The sequence below is a fragment of the Ixodes scapularis genome, unplaced genomic scaffold, assembly GCF_016920785.2.
Source record: "Ixodes scapularis isolate PalLabHiFi unplaced genomic scaffold, ASM1692078v2 PGA_scaffold7__128_contigs__length_106722199, whole genome shotgun sequence".
Classification (NCBI taxonomy): domain Eukaryota; kingdom Metazoa; phylum Arthropoda; class Arachnida; order Ixodida; family Ixodidae; genus Ixodes; species Ixodes scapularis.
This window is the reverse complement of record NW_024609882.1, coordinates 20386633-20411134: the sequence shown is the minus strand read 5'-3', so window position 1 is coordinate 20411134 and position 24502 is coordinate 20386633. Positions and strand designations below refer to the sequence as shown.

The 24502-nt window shown below is 44.6% G+C and overlaps 1 protein-coding gene across 4 annotated transcripts; it reads left to right on the top strand.

Moving 5' to 3' along the window:
* Positions 1-1904: 1904 nt before the first annotated feature.
* LOC8038192 (uncharacterized protein KIAA0930 homolog) lies at positions 1905-24416 on the top strand. 4 transcript variants are annotated; one of them, XM_042286181.1, is made up of 10 exons: positions 1937-2078; positions 2544-2698; positions 2748-2792; positions 7226-7327; positions 9061-9138; positions 11035-11136; positions 20191-20436; positions 21534-21684; positions 22060-22155; positions 22847-24416. In XM_042286181.1, exons 1-10 carry the CDS (start codon positions 1964-1966, stop codon positions 22885-22887), a joined length of 1131 nt encoding a protein of 376 aa, XP_042142115.1. In that variant the 5' UTR covers positions 1937-1963; the 3' UTR covers positions 22888-24416. The 4 variants fall into 4 exon arrangements, with proteins under 4 accessions (XP_029829382.1, XP_042142115.1, XP_042142116.1 ...); XM_042286183.1 differs by having other exon boundaries at positions 1949-2078; positions 2765-2792; XM_029973522.4 differs by lacking the exon at positions 2748-2792 and having other exon boundaries at positions 1905-2078.
* The last annotated feature ends 86 nt before the right edge of the window (positions 24417-24502 follow it).

The following is a 24502-nucleotide window of genomic DNA, read 5'->3' as shown; positions in this document are numbered from 1 at the left end:
CCGGTACTGCGACACTCTTCCACAGTGCCCTCGCAAGGGTGTATGGGTTATAGGAATACTTTGCCATGTTCCACAGGTGACCTTTTCGGATGTTGGAGGTTTTTAGGGTGTTCCTCTCGTGTTGTTCCAAGTATAGCGGGCTTTCTTGAAGAGTCACTCCCAGATACCTGTATTCCTTGGTATGTTCTACTTCCACCTCCTGTACTCTAAACATGTGATTAGGCTCGTGAACATTATAGCCCATCCACTTTGATTTTTCCTTACTGAATTTGAATCCCTCTTCATTCCCAATTCGAGTGCAGATATCGAGCATGTCTTGAAGGTGAGTTTCATTCTCTGATAACCGGAGTATATCATCAGCAAAGGCCAGTACTGGAATATAAGTTGTTTCCATGACTGGAGGTAATGGTTGTGAAAGAAACACCCTGCCCTTTGGCTTGCAGCTCCAGAATGAGATTGTTCATGTAGATATTGAACAGGGTTGGAGAAAGGGGGCAGCCTTGGTGCAGACCCACAATCATGTTCACCTGCCCTGATAAATGTTCTCCCAAACTGTATCTGGCGTTGCATCCGGCGTACATGTTTCTGAAGAGCGATACTGTCTGAACATCCAGTGCCATCGCTTCTAACTTCGTCCACATCTTCTCATGGGGCACTGCATCATAGGCCTTTTCCAAGTCAAGGTAAGCCAGATAGAGTGGTGACCTATCTAGATTTTTTAGCTCTATTAGTTGTGTGACAGTGAATATGTTGTCGCTGCCCCGCCGGTTCCTACGGAATCCATTCTGTGCCTCGCTGAAAAGATGGGCTTTCTCACAGAGTCTCTGTAGTCTGTCTTGCAGAATTGATGCAAACAGTTTGTAAACATTACTTAGTATTGTTATCGGCCTGTATGAGTCTAATGATTTCTTGTCTTTATTTAGAAGGTACCTTAGGTGCTTTTGTGCTACCGGTTTAAGCTTTTTCAGGAACTCGTTGGGGATGTCGTCTGGACCTACTGCCTTTCCTGCCTCTAGTTTATTAATATGTCTCTGCAGTTCACCGGGCGCTATTGGTTCAAGAATGCTGCGGTCAAATTGTTCCTGAGGTCGTAGGGATGTTTCCTCCTGTGTCCTCGGTCTGTTGTAGAAGGAGGCTTGAAGTCCCTGAAAGTATCTAGTTATTCCCTCGGTAATTTCTTCTTCAGTGGTCCATTGGTCTTCTCCACTCCCTACCGTCTTGTGTTCAAGGTCCTCGTGTGGTTGGAGAGATCGCACATATCTCCAAAAGCAACGGCTTTTGTTGTCGCTTTCTTGTAGGGCTTGTTCGTGTTTCGTGTGTATCTTCAGAATTTTTGTCGTCACTAGAGATTTTACTTTATTCTTCTGTAGCTCGTAATTTTCCCAGTTTTGCTTTGCCATGCGGTATTGTTTTTTATTTCTAACATTTCGCAAAGTGGCGCAAGCTACTGACCCCCAAATTGCTGTTTCGCTAGCGTTGCAGAGGCTGGCGGCAGCTTGCTGAAGGCATGTTTTTTACTCGTTCGTCGTCATTCGCCGAAGAAGTTTTTTAAGACCCTGCGTAAGCGTTGAGACTTGCTTTTGAGAACATGTGGAAATTTTCACGAAAGCAAGTTTTGCCGCGTCGTGATCAGTTTCCGACCTGCCTTCGGAAATTCGACGCCGTGCGGATGTGTTAGCCATATATAAAAATAAACGTCATGTAATTGGTTACGCCAATCAATATTATCAAAATTTGCACATTTTGATACGATTATTTTGGGAACTGCTAGCTCACCTCACAAACAGTCAGATTAATCTGCATCGTGAAACTTTTATTTGGGCGTACAAGCATGGTGGCTAAAGTTACATTGACAAATTCATTGTGCCTTCACCATGACGTCACTGGTTTGTTTGGTCTAATTTGGTGTGTATACTGATATGGACGTCTTGTGAAGCAATCCAATCCAAGCAGTTCAAATGTGATGGCAGACGCCAGTTACGCTGTTGGTGAAAGTTCTGATACTGCGGTTTTGTCCAAGGTTTTTTCCGAAGTTTATCACCTTCGAGCGCGTGAAAGCCGAGAATTATCGAGCTCAGGTGCGTAATTTTAGCCGATCTCCCTAAGAAGCTCCAGCGAAGCTTAAGAAAAACGAAGGGATCGAAAGTCCCTTGCCAGGTCTCTGTGCAGTGTCCTATTGCGTTGCCTCTCTTTGCAACACCGATAGCGTTCCTCGCACGCGTCACAACAGCATGATCATTTGGCTTGCTTTTTATCGTTTAGAGTCCTTACCTTCGGCAACTCGGTTCCCCCAAGGAACTTCAAGCACGTAGGAGCGAACGCGAGTGTCATCTATGATCAAGCAGGGTTTTTCCCGTGGTTCACAATCTAGCTTCACGAAATTTCAAAATTGCTGAAACCGTGCTTTGAGAAGGCGTATATGTAAACAATACATAGATTTGTACGAGGTTTCAAGCTTAATCCGATCCCAATCGTGCTTCTCTGCTTCCTTTTTTCTTGTGTGTGCTTGTGGTTCAAACTAGCGTCCCTTTTCGACCTTTCAGGATTTGTCGTTGTGAACTCCACGTCGAATTTCTGGATGGACGTTTTTATTCGTTACTTTTTGTGCAACGAAAGCCCCGACCACCATGACGATCTTGTGTTCTTCGTCAAGAAAGCCACTCGCAAGTCTACTGCACGATATTTCCCGAGAGTTGAGGTATGTGCCATTTTTGAGTGACGAACCGAGAAAACAAAATTTCCCGAAGGTGTTCTCCTGTTCTAGGTGCGAAGATGTTACGGCGGAGCAAGATGCAAGTATCACACAGCTTTCAGACTGCAAAAATCCAGAAAGAAAAAAAAAAAATAATCAGCTGTAGATGCTCTCAGCAACGTATCCAGTTGTTGGGCAGCATAGTCACATGATCAGCTTGTGTCACGTGACGGTATCGACCAATCGCGTTCGTTCGTACGCTTTCCGGGTAGTTAACACTAACAGGTGGTAGAGAAGGTTATTTAAGCAGGTGTTTCATTGTCTGATGCTGCCTCGCAGGATGTTTCATCTTTATACTAACCAGAAGTTGGAAGCCAAAAGCATTTGTCAGGGCTTTGCACACGTGCAGGAGTGCCGTTTGTAAGTGAACATATTAAAAGTCTCTTCGACACCAGATTGATTACAAGACGGGCATGAATTTTTAGACACGGTCGGTTTTATTCGAGTGGACCTCGTTAGATGCTTTGGCAAAAAGTTCTCTGGGGAGACATGTACAGGTGGTGCACAAAAGAACCCAATTCCAAAATTTTTGTTCCGGAATTCTTAAAAGGGCATAAAGGTAAGAGTGCAGCAGTTCTTGATAAATACAATATCCCTTTTAGGCAAGACAGGAAAAGTTGGAATAACAGCTACGCAAGCTTCTTGAGCTGCTACGGCAATTCTGTAGGAACCAGAGGAAGCGTCTATGGTGCACACTTGCATTATTTAAGTGTTTTCCGGCAGACTCACGGTTCCGTGGGGAAAAAAGTGTGTTTCAATTAAAATAAACAAAATGGCCGAGGTGATTTTGAGGGGGGCGGAAAAAGTGAAGGGAGGGGAATTGGACACTGGGGTTTGTGGCGCTCAAAGAGGTAAGACGGGGTTCTTCACTCCTTGGGAAAACAAGGTAATATATTACAATTAGAATTACTAGGGCACAAAAAGCTATTAATTACAATTTTTGCAATGTTTTCAGCAAATAATGCTTGATTTACAATTACATTATTTGACAGTTACTTTCTTTCCGACAACAATGACGTGAGTGCGACTGCAGTTTTCCGCACTGGTATATATTGTTAATTTTTTATCTGATGGTGGAGGATTCCTTTTATGGCATGATACGTTCGTCACACTTCGTGCCTTTGTTTCATCTATTTCGTCGGTGTTTTGATGTGAGAGCCGAGTCATAAGAGTAATGTCAGCCAGTTGTTTCATTATTTAGTATTATACCTACTGTTCACGGTAAAGTGTGACCTCAACAGGCACATTTGTTATTGCAGCTCAATAGGAGAGTGCACCAATTAGTTTTCGGAAGTACGCCAAGGACCGTACAGCCGCGAATTGTGACAACAAATGTCTCTAACTCCTCAGGAATTTTGATTTGTGAGCTGAGCTATTTTGCTTTTGTGTATTCTTGCAACGGGGATGGTTTATCTGTGCCTGACGTTACTAACAGTGGTAGTGATTGCCTCTCAATTTCATTCTTTGAAGACGCCGATGTTCAACTGCCACCAGAAAACTCGAACCTAAGTCATTTGTTGCTTTTGGCGGTATCCCGAGTTCTAATGTCAAAGGACACTCTCATATTTTCACACCCATTTTAGTGCATATTCTTAACCTGCCGTTACCGACCTCTACTTCTTCTTCGATTTGGAAAGTCTCTACGACTGCGGTGATACAGAAAAAAGGAGGAATTGACGATAAGAAAAACTAAACCTATCTTCTTGTTATGTCTGTTTGCAAAAGTCTATGAAATAGCACTGCTGGAACATATATCAAGCTTTTTGTCAACATGGGATCCTCCCCTCACAACATGGTTCTGTGCGAGGGAGATCCATGGAAACAAATTTAGTGTCTATTTTTAATTTTGTTTCGCCTACTTTGTGTCAGCGCAGACAGGTTGACAATGTATATTCCAATCGGTCTAAGGCATTTGATTTAGTTGATCTTTCGCTACTTTTACAAAAATTTAAATCTTACGGCATGAGTACTCTGCTTTGCGCCTTGATTCACAATTATTTGTTCAATAGACACAACTTTGAATGTGTCCTTGGACATCTCTCTTTACGTTTTTTTTACCCTCTCTGGTGTTCCTCAAGGGTCCATACTTGGACCGATTCTTTTTAATGTGTTCCTAAATGATCTCAGCTCATATGACGCTTAATCCTACTAATCTGTCTTTCTCTAGGAAGCTAAGGCCTATTAATTTCTGTTATCATCAACTGGAGAATGCCCCGTTGCAGAGAGTCGAGTGCACCCGTTATCTTGGAGTTTATATAGGCTCTTCTCTGTCATTCAGTATACATGTCGATAGCATTGTCAATGCCTTCTTTCATACGCTGGGTGTCATTTCTAGAGTTGCACGCGAGTTTTCCATGTCAGCCTGCATTATACAGTATACTTTGCATTAATTAGATCGAAGCTAGAGTTTTCCTTTGTCGTATGAAATTCTATTGGCAGCATGTAGCAAACGACGATTGAAAATGTCCAGAAGCATTTCTTTCAAATTTTTTATGATTGGTATATCGGCCGCTCAGTTTACCATGATTATAGAAGGCTCTTAGAATGATGTAATTGTTCTACCTTGAGCGCTATGATAGAGATCTCATACTTTTGCTTAAATGCCTTCATGGAGTAATTGATCACCCCGATCTAACTTTAGCGATTACCGCTTTCCTGACCCCATCCATAGGCCATCAATCCCCGGGGATCAATAATTTCCAAGCGCCGTCAAGAAATTAAATTTAGTGCGGAAAATTATATTCCACAATCTCATGGATAGCCGAAGAACTCTAGTTTCGGTTTCAATTTTAGGTTTAAGCTTTATCGCAAGCTGGTGGGCTGTCAAGAATAGTTGTGGGAATGGTGGTTGCCCTTGTTTAACATTGCTAACTGCTTGCATAAGTCTTCGTAACAAAGATGGAATTATTTAGATAATTCATCTGTATTGTGGCATATTTTTTAGTCCACAAGAGCTCTGGGGACGCTTCAAGTTATGTTACAGGCATTGCTTAACTGATGGTTGTCAGTAAGCATCACTATAATTTCCATGGTTGTCCTGAGCCGGCGTGCAGATTTTATGTTCCCAACAAAGCGCACAGAAATTCTAAATATGAGGGAACTGCAATCGAGGCTATGACAGAACCAAGGTAGGACTCAGGGAAAGCATTCTGCTGGGCATGTGAGATGTACTATTTGTGTTTCACCAATATAAGCATTCCTTCATTGAAAAGCAGGCGTGCTATGGAGGCTAACTCTCCGACGAAGTGAAAATAGGTAATGTCAGTAAGAGTGCACTAGCTTTCGGAAGTAATAGCCATGGGTATTGGGCACATTTTCTATAGTTGAAATTTTTCTTATTTTACATTTAATTCGACATAGCTGTAGAAGTTTCGGTCTTTATACGCCTTCCACACATACATTGTATTTTCAAGAAATAAAATTTAAAAATTTTTTCCCACTTTATACTAACTTGTTTCTTTGGAAAGAACAACTAATTTGCGACATTTGATGTATCATATTGCTTCATACGCAATTAAGTTAGCAAAATAAAAGCATTTGCACGGATCCTTTGAAAATTGCTGCTTTTCCCGTGGTTAGGAAGGAGTTAATGTTCATGTTCCAAGATGTTTTTAGCAAATTTCTCTTACATTTTTTGTCAAATCTTCAAAACTTGCTCCGTGAAACACATTCAGAACTTTTATCATATCATTGACGCTCCACATATGGCCTTTTAAACCCATCTTTTATAGCGTGCAGGCTTTTCTTTAATAATCTCTAGAATTATTGTTTTTTTCCTTTTTGGCTTATGTATATTGTGCATCATTACAAAAGCAAAAACTGTTCATAAGCAAAAAAAAAAAAAAAAATGAATGAATGAATTACAGAAGGGGGGTTTAAATACAATTGAGAAATCTAAGAACACAGTAAGAACAAAGCACACGCAGGCATAAAAACGAGAGAATGATGGAATTACAGTTCTTATTATAATTTTAAGTTTCATTTCTACGATCAATAAGGATAAATAGGTACTTGAAGGTATACACTCTCACTTTACTTGGGGAGATCTCGTCTACCCCCCTGCTGGCATCGTGGTTTTGAACGTTGCTGAGCTGTGCATGCACGGTCGGCACCCTGACATTGTCTCACCACTGTCAAAGTTCAAAGGGACGGCAGAAGTGCCGTGAGGCAGACGTCCGGTGTTCTTTTGCTTGTCGGTGACAGAGCTCTGGGGTGGCACAATTATAATAAAAGGTGGTTATAAATGTAGTTAAGATTCTGCAACCCTGAGATCATGAAGTAAGTAAATTACAATTTCTTTTAACCAAAAGGAGTGAATTGCTCTTCCGAAGTACCCGGAAAAGTAACTAAATTACAGTAATGCATTTACCGTAGTCCAATTACTAGCCGAGTATGGTGCAAAGGACAGTTGCACAACGGTTCCACAGCGACCCGAGTCCTTACGAACGGTGACGCTTTTCTGCCGCCACTCAGACGAGCGTGCAAGTGTTCCGACGTGCCTCCAAGAAGCTTCCCATTGCGGACCTGGAGATGCACTGGGAGGAAACGGTCTACCTGAACCTGATCATGCAACAGGTGGGCCCCTGAGTTTCCACTCTCTCGGTGTGTTGCTTCATTGGACGCAGCACGGCATAGAGCTGTAGTCTGCCGTAAGTTAAGAACTGCGGGACAGGCTCCTTCAAGAAAGCTCTCCGCTCGCCGTGGTTGACGGTTTCCTCCTCTCCAGTGTTTGTTTGGCCAAAGTGGAACGTGTAGAAAGCTTTGTGGAAGGAGGTTGTCCCGCTACTTTCAACCTGCAACAGACTGCTCTAAGCATAGCTTAAAAAGCCCCTAAAAAGAAAATGCTTTTTTTTTTAAACAGTTTGGTTAAGACATGCAAGTAAAAAAACTAACTTTACGTGAAAAAAAAAAAGAAATTAAAACAATATTGCTGGCGCGAGATTTATTTTAAATTTTGTGTGCAAAGTCTATGACGTCACGGAATGGTCATATGCTATCTCCACCTCAACGTGATGGCCAAGCCGATGCACCTCTCCTTCACACAACCGAAAGGTTGAGAGAGAAAACAAGTGGAAAGGAGGTGACTACCGACTAAATCGCATCTCGTTCTGTCAATATTGCTCTAAAAAAGGTTTTTTTTTTTTGCATTAGTGTTTGTAGTTTAGATGAAACTTCGAGAGACAATAATTGCAAACAAGGAGACGACGATGGCGGTTAAGACGCAGGAATGGCGGTTAAGACGCAGGAGATGGCGGTAACGGCTGAATGGCTCTAAAGAAGCGTGCTGCGCAGGCGTGTTACGACAATCACCATGACACCGCTGAGTGCCGAGAGGAAACTCTGCTCATGTCACTCGGTACACTTGCTCGGAGAAGTAAAAACAAGCAGAAAGGGGCAATGGTGATGACGTTTAGCTCAATGTTGGCTACGCCCACGTCGTAGCCTTGACTGCGCTGTTGGTTGCGCCTCAATTCGTCTGCTCGTGTCAGCCGATTTCGGCAACTTGGCGATTTGTGAAGTTGAAACATTTAGCCAGAACTAGGTTGTAATATTGGACGTGTGGTCTCCCTAGGTGATACTGAAAAGGACTGCATTGGTTTTTAATGACAAAAATGAAGCGGAGTTGCTGTTTAATTAATAGCTCTAGGTCCATCTGAACAAGAGCTATCTCAGTGTATCTTGAATCTCATCTTTCCTAACAGCCAGGCTGCTTGCTATTTACAAATATTGCTATCAGGGAAGGGTGAAGGCGGCAAGAAAGATAGCTACAAAAAGGATAGTAATCTGCTGGAGAGAGATTAGAAGTTGCTACTGGAAAGTGGAGGTTCCCTTAGGACAATGTACACATTGTGTTAACGACAATGTACACATTGTGTTAGCACTGTTTGCTTCGTTTCATTCTTTTCTGGACAGATAGAAAAAGGCGGCCACGCTATTACAGAATTTGTCCGACAACAGAGTCTGCCCAGATATGAAAATTTATCTAATTCGAAAATTGTTTTAGTAAAGAATTTGTTCTGGTACAGGCTTGACATGAATACGAGATTTGTCGAAATCTAATGTTTTGTACGAAGATGTAGGCAGTGTAACGTTTGTCCTCCTTAAAAAAGCATCTGGTATCTGTGGTCGTCGCCTTGTGGACACGCACTAAGCAACATCAACTTTACACGGCAAAAGAGTGTGAGGCATACGGTGGTACGTTAGTGCCGAGAGCATAGCTCGTCTTTACGTTCTCTCGCGTGCGCCAATTCGAGTGGTGTCCCCTGATATCCGGCTCTGCGGCGTCTTTCCTTTTTGTTTTTGTACAGCTGGAGTACACTTTGACTGGAGCGGTCTGCACGAGAACAAGCAGTCAGCATCTCCAGGTTCTTCGCAGGAAGTCTCAGGTGGGGGTGACCCAAGTTAGTTTCCGTCGGTCGCCGCTGTGCGACAGAGTTCCCACGAACGTGACATTGAACCTCTCTTTTTGTGCATGCGTTTCATTTGTATGAGGTAGGGACAAACCCCTAAACTGCTACCACCCACAGCGACGCCCCGGACAGGCACGTTCTGCCATGCCGATGGTGCCGACGGAAGCTGTTAGTTTGTGGGGGAACCGTGAAAAGCTCCGATCGCTTGTTAGGGTGAACTTTGTTGTGCCCTGCACGTCCGCTAGGCCGCCGACTTGTTTGCGGACAAGTGACGACTGGGCGCCAAACTGGGCACCGTCGCCGACACGAGGAGTCGTCTGTAAGCAATGTGTCAAGGCTGGTTGGCACACTTGCGACTGCTTACGGCCGGGGTGCCTTAAAACTCTGCAGTTGACCTCGCAATACTGCAGAGCCTTTGCTCTAGTGAAGTGCAGTTCCGGCGCCACCTCACAAAATGGTGCCAGCGTCTCGTCGTAAGAGACCACAGGAACTCGGTCGTAAGCACAAGTGTGAGCGGGCCTTTACCATGCAGCGTGAGCGTTTGAGCTAGACTGAACCACATGGGTTCGGCACTTAGCTGCTACAGATGTGACGTTTTTCTGTAGGACACTTTACACATTGGGGGATATGCATTCTTTAAAAAAATGAGACGTTTACAATCCCCTTTAACGCCGAACTAGAGCGCAGCTCTTGAGGAGGAGGAGGGTATGCCCCCCTTCCTCATCCGTACTCCTCTCCTGCTCCCCTCCCATTTAGCGAAGAATTTTCGCTAAATTTCCTGCCAAATGTTTTCTGCTAAATCTAGCGGAGAAAATTTTTCGCTAAGTTTAGTGGGGAATTTTTTCCGCTAAATTTAGCAGGAAAATTTTTCCGCTAAATTTAGTGGGGAATTATTTCCGCTAAATTTAGCAGGGAAATTATTTTGCTAAATTTAGTGGGAAATCTTTTCCACTAAGCTTAGCGGGGAAGTTTTTTCTCTAGATATAGCGGGAAAATTTTTCTGCTACATTTAGCGGAGAACTATTTCCGCTAAATTTAGCAGGGAAATTTTTCCGCTAAATTTAGCAGGGAATTTTTTAGCTAAGTTTAGCGGAGAAATTTTTTCTTAGATTTAGGGCGGAAATTTACCCATAATACAATGCGCGGTGACGTCCCGAGTGACCCTCATGACGTCGCACGGGACGTCACGTGTGACATTATTATGGTCAAAGTCCCATAATGCAACGCGCAGTTACGCCGACAGCGATGCTGCTTAAGCCGGAAACGGGCGCCTAAGAGCTGCGCTCTAAAACATTTGGGTGCAGTTTCGCCGGACTTTTGGCTTCTCTAGCGCCATCTCTGTGGGACACATACCACGACCATCCATATTTGGTGCGCATTTTTGTTTTATGGCGGTCCAAGGAGACTTCTGTTGTCGATCGGAATTTACGTACATAAGTAGGGTCTGGGCGTACGTTCGCTGGGATTTTTTCACCTGGCTTTCTGGTCGCACGTCTCGTGCTTGAGCTAGTCGATGATTTTGAATGAGGACAAGAAAAGCGTCTTCTTAAAAATTTAAAACATTGCACTATTTTACTTGTGCTTTGGTATTCATGTAAGACAAGACAGAATGAAACTAAAAAGCGCTAATTCATTCGTTGCTGAAAAAGGAACACAGCTTTAAATTACACTCTGCTTGTTCTAATAAAAAAAAAAAATCGGCAAAACTGGTGTTACGTTTTTAAGACATGGGCAACTTTAATTATCCGTCGCCTCTAGTTTCCAATGAGTGTGACAACTTTGTCTTCAGTCGAGATGAAGATTTTTCATACAAAACTCACTGGGCTGTTTCATGTCGGCTTAGCCACGCCACTCCTGCATTGCGCCTTGCAGAGGGTGTACGCCTCTCCCAGTCGCCATAGCATGGAGGACAAAGGGGAGCTGGAGGAGATGGCCTACCCCGACATCTTCTTCGCCGTCGACAACTACGAAGAAGTGAGTCCCGTGATACTTCAGCCACAGTATTCGCTGTCGTTGAGATGGTGCGACCGTGTCGGGCCCTTTTGTCTGTTTTGCGGCGATGCGAAAAACGTCGGTTTCTCGCAGATGGCCCGTAATGTTAATTTTTCTACGCTTCTAATGAATTTGCTTGTTCTTGTTAACTCCTAGGTATGGACAGGCGTAGCTCTGTTGTGTCCTGAGCTGCTTGATGATATAAAAAAAAGATTCTGTCATGCACAGCAGGTTTTTGGGCCGAGCTGGATGTCCTGATGAAGCGGAATTTGCAATTTATTAATTTATTTTGTATTTATTTATTTATTTATTCAAGGTACCTCGCTGCGCTTATGAAGGCATTACAGCGAGGGGGGGGAGTACGAGTACAGTTGAGCGAAGGTACAAAAACAAAAAGCACATGACATGAACATGCAAAAGAAAATTTTACTAATTACTTTATTCTTGAAGAGAGGCACAAGCAACAAGACATCAAAAACAATCTGAAAGGTCACTATTTAATATTCTATTGAAGAACAGGGATGTAGATGCTATGTTTATTGACTCTTCGGGTAGCGAGTTCCAGTCACCTGTTCTGGAAGGAAAGACAGAGTTCTTGAACACTTCCGTTCTGCACTGGTACAGTCTAAGCTCATTACAGTAGGCTCGCGATCATTCAGACTCGGATATTTTGTACTTCCGGTTAATTAAACAGATTTCAAAATTTTGGTTGTCCCGCTGTTTTTAATGTATTTATAAGCCGTTTAATTCGAACGGCGTTTTCGCTTAATTCATACATTTTGTTCTCGCGGCCCCGTTGAGTGCGCTTCTTTCTGAGCATTGGTGCGCTGCAGAGAAGCAACACACGCGGAACGTGCTTCCGCGGGTGTTGTTTCTCCGCGGTGCACCGGTGCTCGGTGAGAAGCGCACTCAACGGGGCTCAAGCGGGCACACATGAGCTCTGAAAACTGGCACCATGCAAGCATTTCCATGGCAACTTGCGCGGACGCTGTGACATGGCGGCATGGCATAGGTCCAAGTCACAGTGTTCGCGCAAGTTGCTATGAAAACTGCCGCGCGGTGCCAGTTTTCATTGCTCATGTGTTCCCTGCTTAATAGTCCACATTAGACAACCTCTTGGCCTGATGAGCAAAGTTAATTTTGTTTTGAGTTTTGATCTGCTGTCTAAACAGTCCACGATAAACAACATTTTTAGGAGATAAATAAACTTGTCATACATTTCACAAATGTTTTATGTATGGCATACCTGCTTATTATCAGCAGGCCTATGAGAGGAAATCACTGAATATCTACTTTGTTTGTGTAGTCATTCATATGACATATCATAATTCTATCTTGCATCATATTTAGATGAATTTCTCATAATTCCAACTTGCGATAGTTTAAACAAAATTCGTGGCTTTTTGGAGTTTGAATTTATGAGTCTACTGTATTCCTGTATCCTCGCAATACCCGACGCACACTAAATGCGTTTTACAGACAGTAGTCCGCACACCCCGTGTTCTGGACGTCCACAAAGACAAAGTTCAGTTCTTTCACCAATGTGTTTTGCCTGTACTTGCTTATAATTAGGCCTATGTAGAGGAAACTGGCAAAAATCTGCTTTGTATGTAGCTATCCATGTAACAAACCATAATGTTGTCTAGTATCATATTTAGATAAATTTGTGATAATTCAAACTTCTGATAACTCAAACTAAAATCTGTGACTTCCTGGAGTTTGAATTAATGAGAGTCTACTGTACAACGGACCTGATCACAGCAGACATTTGGATATGACATACCGATTTGTGAAGTTCGGTTGGTTTTCCTCTATGCACCATTGACTCAACTTGATATCTGCATACAACATACTCCTTTTAGAGCAGACCGAAATTTTAGTCAGATCAAGGTCTGTTATAATGAGCTTAGACTGTACTCTCTCACTTTTTTTGAGTGGTCTCTCCTTTCTGATGTGAAGTGGGGAGGCAGCATATAGTTATTTTTATTTAAACCAAGGTAGTTTTGAAAGATGCTATGATAGAATTTCAATCGCATGGAACGCCTTCTGTGGCGTTCGAATTCTCTTTTCAGATCGCTAACACTTGATCTAAAATTGTAGGTGCCTCTTATAAACCTGGCTGCTCTGTTTTGAATATTTTCTAGTTGATAAACAATACATGTTTGACTAGGGTCTCAGGAGACACTGGCATACTCTAAGATAGGTCTAAAGTATGTTAGGTATAACGTCAACTTAGTGTTTCGCGGACAGTCTTTAAAATTTCACTTTGCAAAGTTAAGCGCGCAAGTTGCTCTTGCAGTTTTGTAGTCTACGTGTTTTGTCCAGGTAAAGTTTTCCGAAAGGTATACACCAAAGTATTTTGCGTTTGGTACGGTTGCTAGAGAATTTCCGCTGACGTTATATGTGAAGAGGACAGGCCTGCATTTACGCGTGAAACGCACATGATGACACTTTACCGTGTTTAGTTTCATGCCCCATGTATCACACCAAGCAAAGATACGGAAGATATCATCTTGTAATGCACAGCAATCTGCGATGTCACGAACCTCGGAGTATACAACACAGTCATCAGCGTAAAGCCTTATTCTTGAATTCAGTGAGTGGGTGATATCGTCAATAAAAATCGAAAGGCTCAAGGTACACCTAAGCACTTCTTATGAGTTGTGAATGCGAAAGCACGCACGCCACTCTTCGCTCTCTTCTTTGATCTGGGGCGTACGATTCGCTGACTTTGGGCGTGGAACGGTGGAGCCGCTGCCTCACAGGCACGCAGTGCCATCGGGTGAGCGATCGTTCAAACTGTCATGTGCCTTGCGGCGCAAGAAAAAAACAGACATCAACGTAGTTCTGAGCAGAATGAACCCCTGGGTTTATTCCATGCGCCGTATAAATTGCCACGCGCCATAGGACCGATAAGGGGCGACCAAACGCGGTGATCAATGATAACAGTACAATGTGATAACACAGTCAGGATGACACTACACAAACTGACGCACAGCGGCCAATGGGAGCCTCGTTGACGTACACCAGCCAGTGGGACCAAAGTGTAAAAGGTGCCGTTAACTTGCTTTGCGTGTGGTTTCATTAAAGGGGTACGGAAACAAAAATTGAAATATTCAAATTTCGTTCGGAAATGAGTCAAACATGACGGATAATAACCGTAAATGATAATCGCACATTTGTATTTTTAACTACGGGCTATATTTTTTGTTCCAAATGGTGCACTTGAGCAAGCGCTCGAAGAGAAGCGAACGGAGAGTGCGATGCGTCATGGGATATCCGGCGCAAACAAAAACAGAAAGAAAAGATTCCCCCGCATTCGTGACGTAGCATGGCTGGCGTGGTTATGAGCTTTGCCCTTGGTGGCGTTGTCAGCGTTGTGGTGGTGTCAATAGCGTCAGCGCGTTACAACTGTGGGGTGACGACCGTGTGGCTGGCCGAAGAAGCACGTAGCTTCCACAACACTGTCAGCTTAGGGCTGAACAGGGGTGGGGAAAGAAACTTTTTTTCGAGTCTTGAGCGACGGGCTAATCTTCTAGGAGGAGAATGGCCGTGTCCGGTTGCACGAATGAGGGTCCAAGAAAGAGGGGAGTCCTCCCTTTTTGTCTTCTTGGACCGTTTGGTACAGTGCGCGATTTGTGAGTTGAGCTAGGAGGAAAGCTTCGAAGGAAAATGTTGAAATTCCAAAAAACGTCGCTACTCCGAAGGAATCTGCTACGTCACGACTACGTAGCAAGTTCCCCAACGTTACTAGATTACCTCCCAAAAAGGCTCCGCATGCCATCCACCAGATGCACATTGAAAGATTGTTTATTTAGGTTTAAAATTAGTTTTCTTGTGCCTTTTAACAGAAAACCGTTGTTTTTGAGGTAAGGGTGCAACATGCAACACACTCAAGCTAGAAAATGAGCGCTGAAATTTCGTTTCCCTACCCCTTTAAGGTACCGTTTTGCATGGTTTCAAAGCTGATGACGTCGGCTCGCTCCATGAAACAGTTAATTCTTTCGCATTAAAAACAAAAGTGGACCCTCACAGACCCTTGTGGTATTCTGGATGTAACCGCAATATCACCATTGCTTTCTCTGTTGCAAGTAATCGGTTAGCCATGCGAGAATGTTACTCGGTAAGTTTAATGTTGAAAGATTATGAATAATAAGCACATGAGATACTGTATCAAATGCTTTTTTTAAAATAAAGAAATATGCAACCTACTTGAAGCCTATTATCAAATGAATATGCCAGGTCATGATGTCAAGTATCGCTGAAGCTCGTCCCTTCCAAAGCTTAACGTCACATTGTCACGAATGACAAGGGATGAGGCGGCAATGACTGAGTAAACTGAACGTTTAGTAGGGCGAACTTCTGCCCAAAAATAAAAAGCAAACAGAAAAAAAGCACAGCGTCGCGGGCGTCAAAGCTGGCATGACAGCAGAGTCGAACGCTGGATGAAAATTCACTTTGGCTCACCACACAAAGCCCCTTATGTACACGCGTGGGCTTCTGGAATAATTAGCGTAGAAGGTTCGACGCATAGAACATTCGGACCCAGAATAAACAACAATGTTCTCGAATTCACCAGAATATTAAACTGAAAGAATAAATAAAGGACGAATAACTCCCGGGATCGAACCCTGGCTTTTCGCGTGGGAGGCAAGCACGATAACCGTTATTCCACGGCTGCGGCCGTGCTGCCTACTTGGCCAGCTGCGTGCGCGGCAATATCAAGAGTTTGGAATCTCTGTCCTCGCGCATCTTCAGCGCCTCTGAAAGCTATGCACATGCACTCTTGCTTTTTTCGAAAAGGTCCGAAAAAGACGTCACAACTTGTGTCGGTGCGGGGGAATGTACTTGGCAAGTTTGCAAATGCACGTGCTGCCCACACGAGCGACACGCTCTTGGCGGCTGAAAGATCTAGGCATGACGTAATGACTGGTTGGAGGTTTTTTTTGTTTTCTCGCATTTAAATACATCTCGTGGGAAGACGAACGTGACATTCATATTCATGGGATAAAAACACTCCAGAATTCCGCTCTAACTTGTTTTGTCTTTTTTTAAGAACCTCTCAAGCTTTCCTTTAATGAAGAGAAAAAAAAAGAAAAGCTAGGTCATGTTGACAAAGACAAGGGAGCACAAAATATGTCCCGGACAAACCACACTGTTTGGTTTGTGCTAGTTTTTTACAGTGGAGCTGTTAAGGGCTAGTTTCCCCGGTATCATGTCCGTGGACAATCAAATGTTGGCACAAAACTCCAGACAGCTACTGCCATCTATGAACGACGTCGGCAACCAGCTTGCCTGTTGTCTAGTTGCCGCAAATGCTTATAGATGGCGGCAACCTTTCCTGCCTTTCCACTCTGGTGAAAACCAGAGTGGAAAGGCTGAATTTCTTTAGAAGTCATCCTTGAGGTCGTCCTACACGTCGTCCTTGAGGTCGGCCCCTAGGCGTCGTCCTCGAGATCGTCTTAGAAGTTGTCCTCGAGGTCGTCCTAGACGTCGTCCTTGAGGTTGTCCTGGACGTCGTTCTAGGCAACGAGCTTGAGGTCGTCCAAGAAGTTGTCCTCTAGGCAGCGTCCTAGACGTTGTGTGTGGGCTAGATTTAGACAATATGGAAAACAGCCTCCTGGTTCATCTAAAGGAACTAACAGCAATTTTTAAAAGCAAAGCGACACACTACAAGAATTAGTTTCTCGCAACTCTTGATGATAAGTTAAAACAAAATCTGAAGGAACTTTGGAGGTATGTGAAAAGTTTAATTGAAGATGAGCCAGGTATTTCAACTATCAACGACTGAAAAAGCAAGCCGTTTTAATGGCTATTTCGAATTTGTATTCTCGCCTTCTGTAGTGAATGGCCCTTTTCTCATTTTTAAATCTTTAGAAGACAGCATGTTGGATATTGAACTTTGTCAAGATGAGATTCTTAGTTTACTAAACAATATTAACTATCACAAGGCCACTGGGCCTAATGGTATACCAGGTCACATAATAAAAGAGTGTTCCGGCATTCTGTCTAGTTTTTTATTTGTATTATTTGATAACTCATTATCAAGGGGTAAATTACCAAGTGAATGGAAAAGAGCTCACATCGTTCCTGCCCACAAAAGCGGTAAAAAAGAATAGGGTAGAAAACTATAGACCAATCTGTCTTCTTTGTATGTGCTCGAAAGTATTAGAACATATAATCTACAGCCACCTGATATAACATCTCGACGGAAACAACTTTTTTATTCCTTATCAACATGGCTTACGAAGTGGTTTATCGTGCGATACCCAGCTGATCGACTTTTATCACAACATTTCTTTTTTTTTTTTGTTTGATAAAGGTGTGTAAGCAGACTGCGTTTTTTTAGATTTTCATAAAGCCTTTGACAAGGTCATAAATTGATCCTATACAAATAAAAAATTTTGAATATCCCTGAAAATAATTTTAACTGGCTTAATGATTATCTTACAAATAGAAGACAGGCTGTTTTAGTTAACGGGAAAACGTTGTCGCATTTAGAAGTAACATCAAGGGTCCCACAGGGATCAGTGCTAGGTCCGCTTTTATTCCTAATATATATAAACAACATTTCTACAGACATTAGTTCAAGCGTTTGTCTTTATGCGAACGATTGTGTCTTATACCAGAACATAAAGACGTATTCAGACGGTCTAGAGCTAAAGGAAGATATTGATCGCTTATCAAGATAGTGCGAAATATGGGAAATGAATTTAATTATTCCCAAATCCAATCACATAATGTTCACCTGAAAATGACCACCCACTACAAAAGGTGGACAAAGTAAAATATTTAGGCGTTCATTTTTCAGAAAACTTATCGTGGAACGTGCATGTAGACAACATGACGGTCAAAGCCAACTTTGTGCTAAATTTCTTAAGGAGGAAGTTTTACAGTTGTTCCTCTAATATAAAAAGCACCCTTTATCTTTCTTATCTGAGGCCTATTTTAGAATACGCCTGCATGCTCTGAGACCCTAAGAAACGCTATTTAGAATAGAAAATTAAACAAATCCAAAGCAAAGCTGGAAGGTTTGTCACAAAAGATTACAATTTCAAACGAAGTGTTAGTGCCCTTAAGCGTCAATTAGACTGGGAACCTCTAATTTCTGGAAGGCGCCGACTCCATTTAAAATTTTTACATTGAATATATCATGATCAAACGACTGGATAAAATTAAATCCATTGAACTGCCACACTTTGTATCATGCAGATTGGATAATTCAAAAAAAATTAGAGAATTTTCAGCTAGGACTAATATATTCAAATTCTCATTCCCCCCCAGTACCATTAAACAGTGGAATGAATTGCCCGAGGAAACAATTTCAATTCCATCGTCTGATCATTTTTTTTTATAAACTGTCACGTGATAGCTGGGAATAACGAAAGTGAATTTTCTCTTTGTGAATGTGTGTTTTCAGAATGCTTGGTGTTTAACACTGTGCTTGTGTCTTCATACCTTTAGCTGTATGGAAAATTATATTTTTCTTGGTGGCTAAACCTTAATACCATTGTGGGTCCATTTGCTAAAGTGTTGTAATTTTGCAGCACAATTTTTGTTTTGCAAACTTTTGTTGCTGTTTGATTTTGTATTTGACGACTTTGATGGCATTGATTCAGGTTCGAGCCTCGCTGGAGCGCCTTTCTTACGTTCATTTGACATGGGCCTTTGCCAGCTGTATATATAACCTCAACGTCGCACGTTCGCGGTGCCCGTCCACGTCTATCGATCCCGATGCTTGTCCCCTACACTGGTTCCCAACAGTTTTTTCGCAACAAATAACCCCACAAAACACGTTCTGAGTTAAAAAAAAATGACTGCATCTCCACGTGGTGAATGATGTTGATTGGGGTGAAGCTCTGGTGGTGCTGATGATACTGATTTTGTTCATAGGTAGTGCTGATGGTGCTGATATTTTTTTTTGCTCATAGGTAGTGCTGAGTTTCGGGTTGCGTTTCGACTTCATTATTACTGCTTTATGGTCGGTGAAATGCAGAGCCAATGGTTCTTCTAGCGGATCAGCGTGGATCCGCTAGAAGCCGTGGGAACACATCTCCACCGCTTAAATCAATGGTCCATGTCAGAAAGAGAATGTGTGGTATGGATCGTGGTTATATACGCAGTTGAGCATTTGACCGCAGCGCCCTCTCGTCTATAAACGTTGAGCCAATGCATTCAAAGTTTAACACGATTATATACCGATTTGACCGCAGCGCCCTCTCCTGTATAGACGTTGAGCGGCTACATGCAACGTTTCATCCATGACATCTCCAGCTCTTGAGTTACTACCACATCTCAGAGCCCCCTACTCGTCCCACAGTCATGGCCGAGTGGTTAAAGGGATGCTGAACCGAAATCTGGATTCCCCAAAACATGTGGCAAAAGCGTGCATCGGGATGCTACAAACACCAAACCATCACTCAAACAGCGATATCTCGAACGGATGACCGTATTTTTTAAAAAAAGAGCCGCATTTGGCAGGAATGTTGACGTCATGTTTCTCCGAGAAGGAGAGAGAACGGCCTCACGTCTTCTCCGCCTCGCGGCCTTGAGGGAGCGAAGCGAAGAGAGGAGGAAACTAAGTATCTTGACGTCACGCGCCTCGTCGGCCTGGTTCAATCTCGACTCCTTTTTCCAAAAATACGGCCGTCCATTTGAGATATCGCCTTACTAGTAGTGTTGTAGGGATTGTAGCATCCCGCCTACATCTCCAGCATTGTTTTTATGAAATCCAAATTTCAGTTCACCATCCCCTTAAGGCGATGGACTAGAAATCTGTTGGGGTCTCCCCGCGCAGGTTTTGAAGCCTGTCGACTGCGCAAACATTTTCTCTTTTTTTAAGAAGACAGATGGGTGGCAATCCATGTGAGCGCGGACGCCGGATGGACAAGGCTAGATCCTAGGGAGCCTCGCCCCTAAAAATATAAAGACGAACCAGTGCTTCTCCATCTCGATTGCTCCGTAACAATTTCCCCACCTCCACGCCGCGTCTCTCGTCGTCTCAACGGAGAACCGACTGCAATCGTCTCTCCCCAGGCCTTTCAGGGTCTGACCCTACGGCCGGGCGAGATGCTGTGCGTGGAGCTGGCGGCCAGGGACCGCGAGTGTGGCCGGCTCCAGGGGCTACTCTTCCTAGGCTGCGTGCGCCAGGAGGCCCTCGGAAACGCACACCGGGCGAGGGGACCCCCCGGCCCCAACGGCTGCCACTACGTGGGGCTCCGGGGACCCAGGGGCAAGGGCCACGCCCAGGTGGCTCTCAGGAGGGGGCCCGCACCCGCGCAGGTACGTCCTCAGTACTCCGTTCGTCCCCAGGTTCACAGTGCAGTAGAAGCTATATGCCACGGTAAAACTGCGCACAGATCGCGGAGGAAGAGAAAAGACGGGTAGATTGAAAGAGTGCTTTTTCCTTCTACCTGTCCTTTTTCTTTCTTCGTGTTCTGTACACTGTTCTACCACGCCGAATTACTAAGTAGCTCAAAATACTACTTTACTAAAGCCACATGCTTGCCGGACCGGTGGTACGTCCATCTTTTGGCACGTGATCACACTCCCTCCTCCACCCATGCGCAGAAAGTAGCGTCGGGCGATGAAAGCCATGTGATTGGTTGGTTTGGCGAGTGCGCAGCTCCTGCCAAACCGTTGGCTTAGGGGTAAACGGAGCGTAGTCGTGGCCTTTGGATGGACGGCAGTGGTTGCGCCCTTTGTATCGGGAGGTAGCTTGCACCACCCGGCCCAGTGTTTGGAAGGATGTTGCAGAGTCACCGAAATGGGCAAAAGCTAGGACAGGTGGACAAAGTATGGATATGCATGTAATTGAAATATTCATTGACGCATCTGTTTGGGCACTCGTTTTATGCTCGGTCTCTGAGGGAACAAACTTAAAATAAAAACTTTAGTGGTGGGTTTTCTTTATGAGTGAAAGTGTGGAATGTAAGAACAAATAGATACGCACGAAACAAGGTGCCGGCACCTGTTCCGTGTTGCCTCGTGAGTTGGTTTGAATCCACCTCCCATTTTCATCCCACTGTGGCAAGACTCCAGAAGGTCTGCTATAAGGTTTCGTCTTATTTATCGTTATTTAGCGAAGACCCGTCTGTTTCGCGCTGCGGAACTAACATTGTGTCACGATCAACATTCGGACAAAAGTCGCTACACATGCCACTTAAAAGCGTTATGTTACATTTTTTTTTCCTCCAGCAGTTCCAGTCTGGTACTACCTTAGTAGGTAGTAGCAGTCTGCGCCCATTTCCTCAAAATAATTATTCCACTATTTGATTGTCCCCTTCATCTCTTGTGCCTGCCCTCCTCCCACGCCGTTCAAAGGCGGCTCCGGAACAATGTGCGCAACCCACGACATTGACGAGGCGCTTCGCGGGCAGGAGTGGCCCTTTCCGCCGTGGCGCAGGAGTTCGGAGCCCTCGACCGCGCTGCTGGCGCCGTGCTCGGGGACACTCCAGCGGTGCCGCTCGGAGCGACAGGGCATCGACGTCTTCTCCGGGGACGAGCTGGAGGCGGACGACCCTCGGGACGGTAAGTGCACTGCCGAGTTCCTTGGATCGCGTCTTCGACCAGTGCATTTGGCGTCCTACACCGCCGACACATCGAAGGCGGTCCCCAAGTGGCAACGAATGACGTTGCGGGAACCGGTCGGACGCCGTAACCTTGGTGGTCAGAAAGTATCGGCGAACGCGAGCTTCGCCGACGTCGCGGCACCCCAGTTCGCGACTGCCAAAGTTTCTGTAGGCTGTGACGTCGAAGACTGACCTACGGCGGAAGAGGCGAGGAAGTGGTGTACAGATCGGTTGGGGATGCACTTCTGGCACTGTGTCTGAAGGAACAAGCATGCGTTGGGATGTCAAGGCTGTGCCGCAACCACCGATTCCTGTTTTTTTGTTATTTTTTCAGCGCTGAGAGACGAGCCTACGATAGCACCCAAGGGAGAGGGCCTGCTGGACGCCCTGCTCACCTTCGTGGCGCTCCCCTGGCACCACATCGTCGCCGGTGAGGGATTGGTCTTGGAGGACTGTGAAGTGCCCGACGGTTCGGCGGGCACACGACCGTTGGTGTGAACTGTGCAACGTCGAATTCGAACCGCACGTTTGCATTTCAAGAGTCGCCGAGCGTTTCCGAAGTGCAGCACAAAGCCGACTCGCGCATTGCTCGTAGCCGTATCGGTGGCAGCTGGAGTTGGCTGGGAAGTTGGGTTTCGTACATGAGCTAACGACCTTCCGTAGTACCTACGTGGTAGAAATGAACTCTCCTAATCCATCCTGTATTTCTCTAAGAAACCTCCCATTTGCCGCACCTGCTTTGCCTCACCGAGGGCTCGCTCACTTCGTTAGCGCTCTATGCTTTTAGTACATCTAGGTTCATGCTTTTACTCCTACGAGTGCACGCAACTATTTATTATGTTGCATGCGACTGTGTGCAGCATGGCAGTGCGCAACTATGTTGCACATAGTCACTTAGCACTGCTGAATGCAACCATGCGGAGTTCGACACATATTTTTGACGAAATTTGAGAACTGTATATCCAGTAGTGTTTCATAGACCTAAAGCAGGGACTAAGTGAAGCTGTATTTAGTTGTACGTTCCTCGTTTAAAGAGAATATTCGTCGTACATACATGCATGCGACCAGTTTGGGAAATTCGTCGCAAACGATTCATTGGCACTCAAATCTTTACCACGCAGATATGCTGGACGTACGGCGCGAACCACTGCTCGCCTTTTAAGACTCACGGAGGGCGCCGCTACACCACCACCACGGTCTCGTTTCCACGGCAGCTGAAGAAGCAGCAGGGATCCACCGCTCCGGAGGCTCGTCGGCGACTCGAGCGAGTCTCGGTTCCTCCCGCATCTTTCCAAGCAGAGTTTTGCCGCTGGCGGCAGCTGCTAGGATATCGTGGGACCACCGTCGACGGGTTGACCCTGGACTGGATGTAGGCCACGAAGTTCTCCATGGACCACATACAGTTCGCTTTGCTCAGAGTGTTGCTGTGTTTCTCTAATGTGCTGGTGATGCCCTCGTTTATGCGCGCGCAATGCATAGCTGTGAAAGTGTCTGGCACCATCCTTTGAAGACTATTCGTAGGTTTAAGCACCGTTTACAATCGGTGACGGCCTGGGGCACAAGTTTTTTGCCTTTTATGATGCTTCGTTGCACGTGCAGCGGAAGATTGACGGAAGGCACTGAGCATGCGCAGGAGGCAGAGCTTTGACTGGAGGCTTGACCCGTCGCAGACTCTTGTCTCGAACAGGTGGTGGCATTGCCGAGATCCTTGAGGCTCTACGACACTCGAGCACGATTAACCATTCGACGGTCGTCGCCGTACACGTGCGAGCTTAAATGCGAAACTGCGTGCACTGCGGGAGATGTCGCCCTTTGTCGTGTCTTTGGCAAACTATAAAGGTCACATTCGCACATTGTTTTGCATTGCCGGGCTATCTATAGTTTTCAGATTGGACACGTCGCGCACGTGAGGCTCTTTTCGCATATCGGCCGCTTTGGCGGTATGCGATGGGAGCGCCGTCTCTTTCGGTTCAGACTTCCGACGCTTTTTGGAATTAAATTCGGAGGATGAGAGCTCGTCATCCGACGGAGAAGTTCTGTAACATATACCTCCGGTTAGGAATCTGAAGCTGCCGGACTGTTGCGGGAGCGAATGCATCACAATGAAATTGAACGGAAGAAAGGTGAGCACTTTTTGCCTTCAATATTTTTTAACTTGATTCTTTTAAACCTAAACAGCTTGCAAGCACGTACGTGCTTCCGCTGGGTAATTAAGAAAAGACCTGTTCGTCGACCTTTTCTTTATACCGTACCCTTGCAAACAAAGCCAGACCACTGGGAAACATCTTCCGGGGAAAAACTCCCGACCGTCTATGGGTTAATCTGAGCGGTGTTGTAGGGAGTATGGCAAGTCACAGGCATGCTACCATACTTGTGGTTTGGAGCGAGTCATTCTGGTTGTGTTTTGTGTTATAGTGTGGTGAAAAATATTGCACAGGTCATTAAATGGACACGTAACTAGTCTCTCAAAACAGTTATTTTGAGTAAATGCTGTGCAAGTCATCAGTGGACTTTTGTAAGTCTAATAATTTCTTTAAAAAGAAAAGGAAAGGTAGTGTTTCTTCCATGATTCTAAGGTTGTTCTTTTTGTGTCTTTTTGCTTCTTTGTTTGTTCGTCTGCGTACTTGACGTTGGGGAAAGTCTCGGAGCGCTTGTTGAATTTTAATTTGAAATAAACGAGTTCAACGTTTCGTCACTGCTTCCCGTCAGTTTTATTCTCGCGGATATTTCTTCACGCTGCATGAGTTCAAATAAGGAAAAAAAGAAAACGAATCGTC

Excerpts from the sequence above, each read along its gene's own strand:
- LOC8038192 (XM_042286181.1), top strand. The coding sequence starts at position 1,964 with ATGGCAGACGCCAGTTACGCTGTTGGTGAAAGTTCTGATACTGCGGTT. Across the intron at positions 2,699-2,747 it reads GATATTTCCCGAGAGTTGAG|GTGTTCTCCTGTTCTAGGTG; the intron begins GTATGTGCCATT and ends AATTTCCCGAAG. Across the intron at positions 21,685-22,059 it reads GGCGGACGACCCTCGGGACG|CGCTGAGAGACGAGCCTACG; the intron begins GTAAGTGCACTG and ends TTATTTTTTCAG.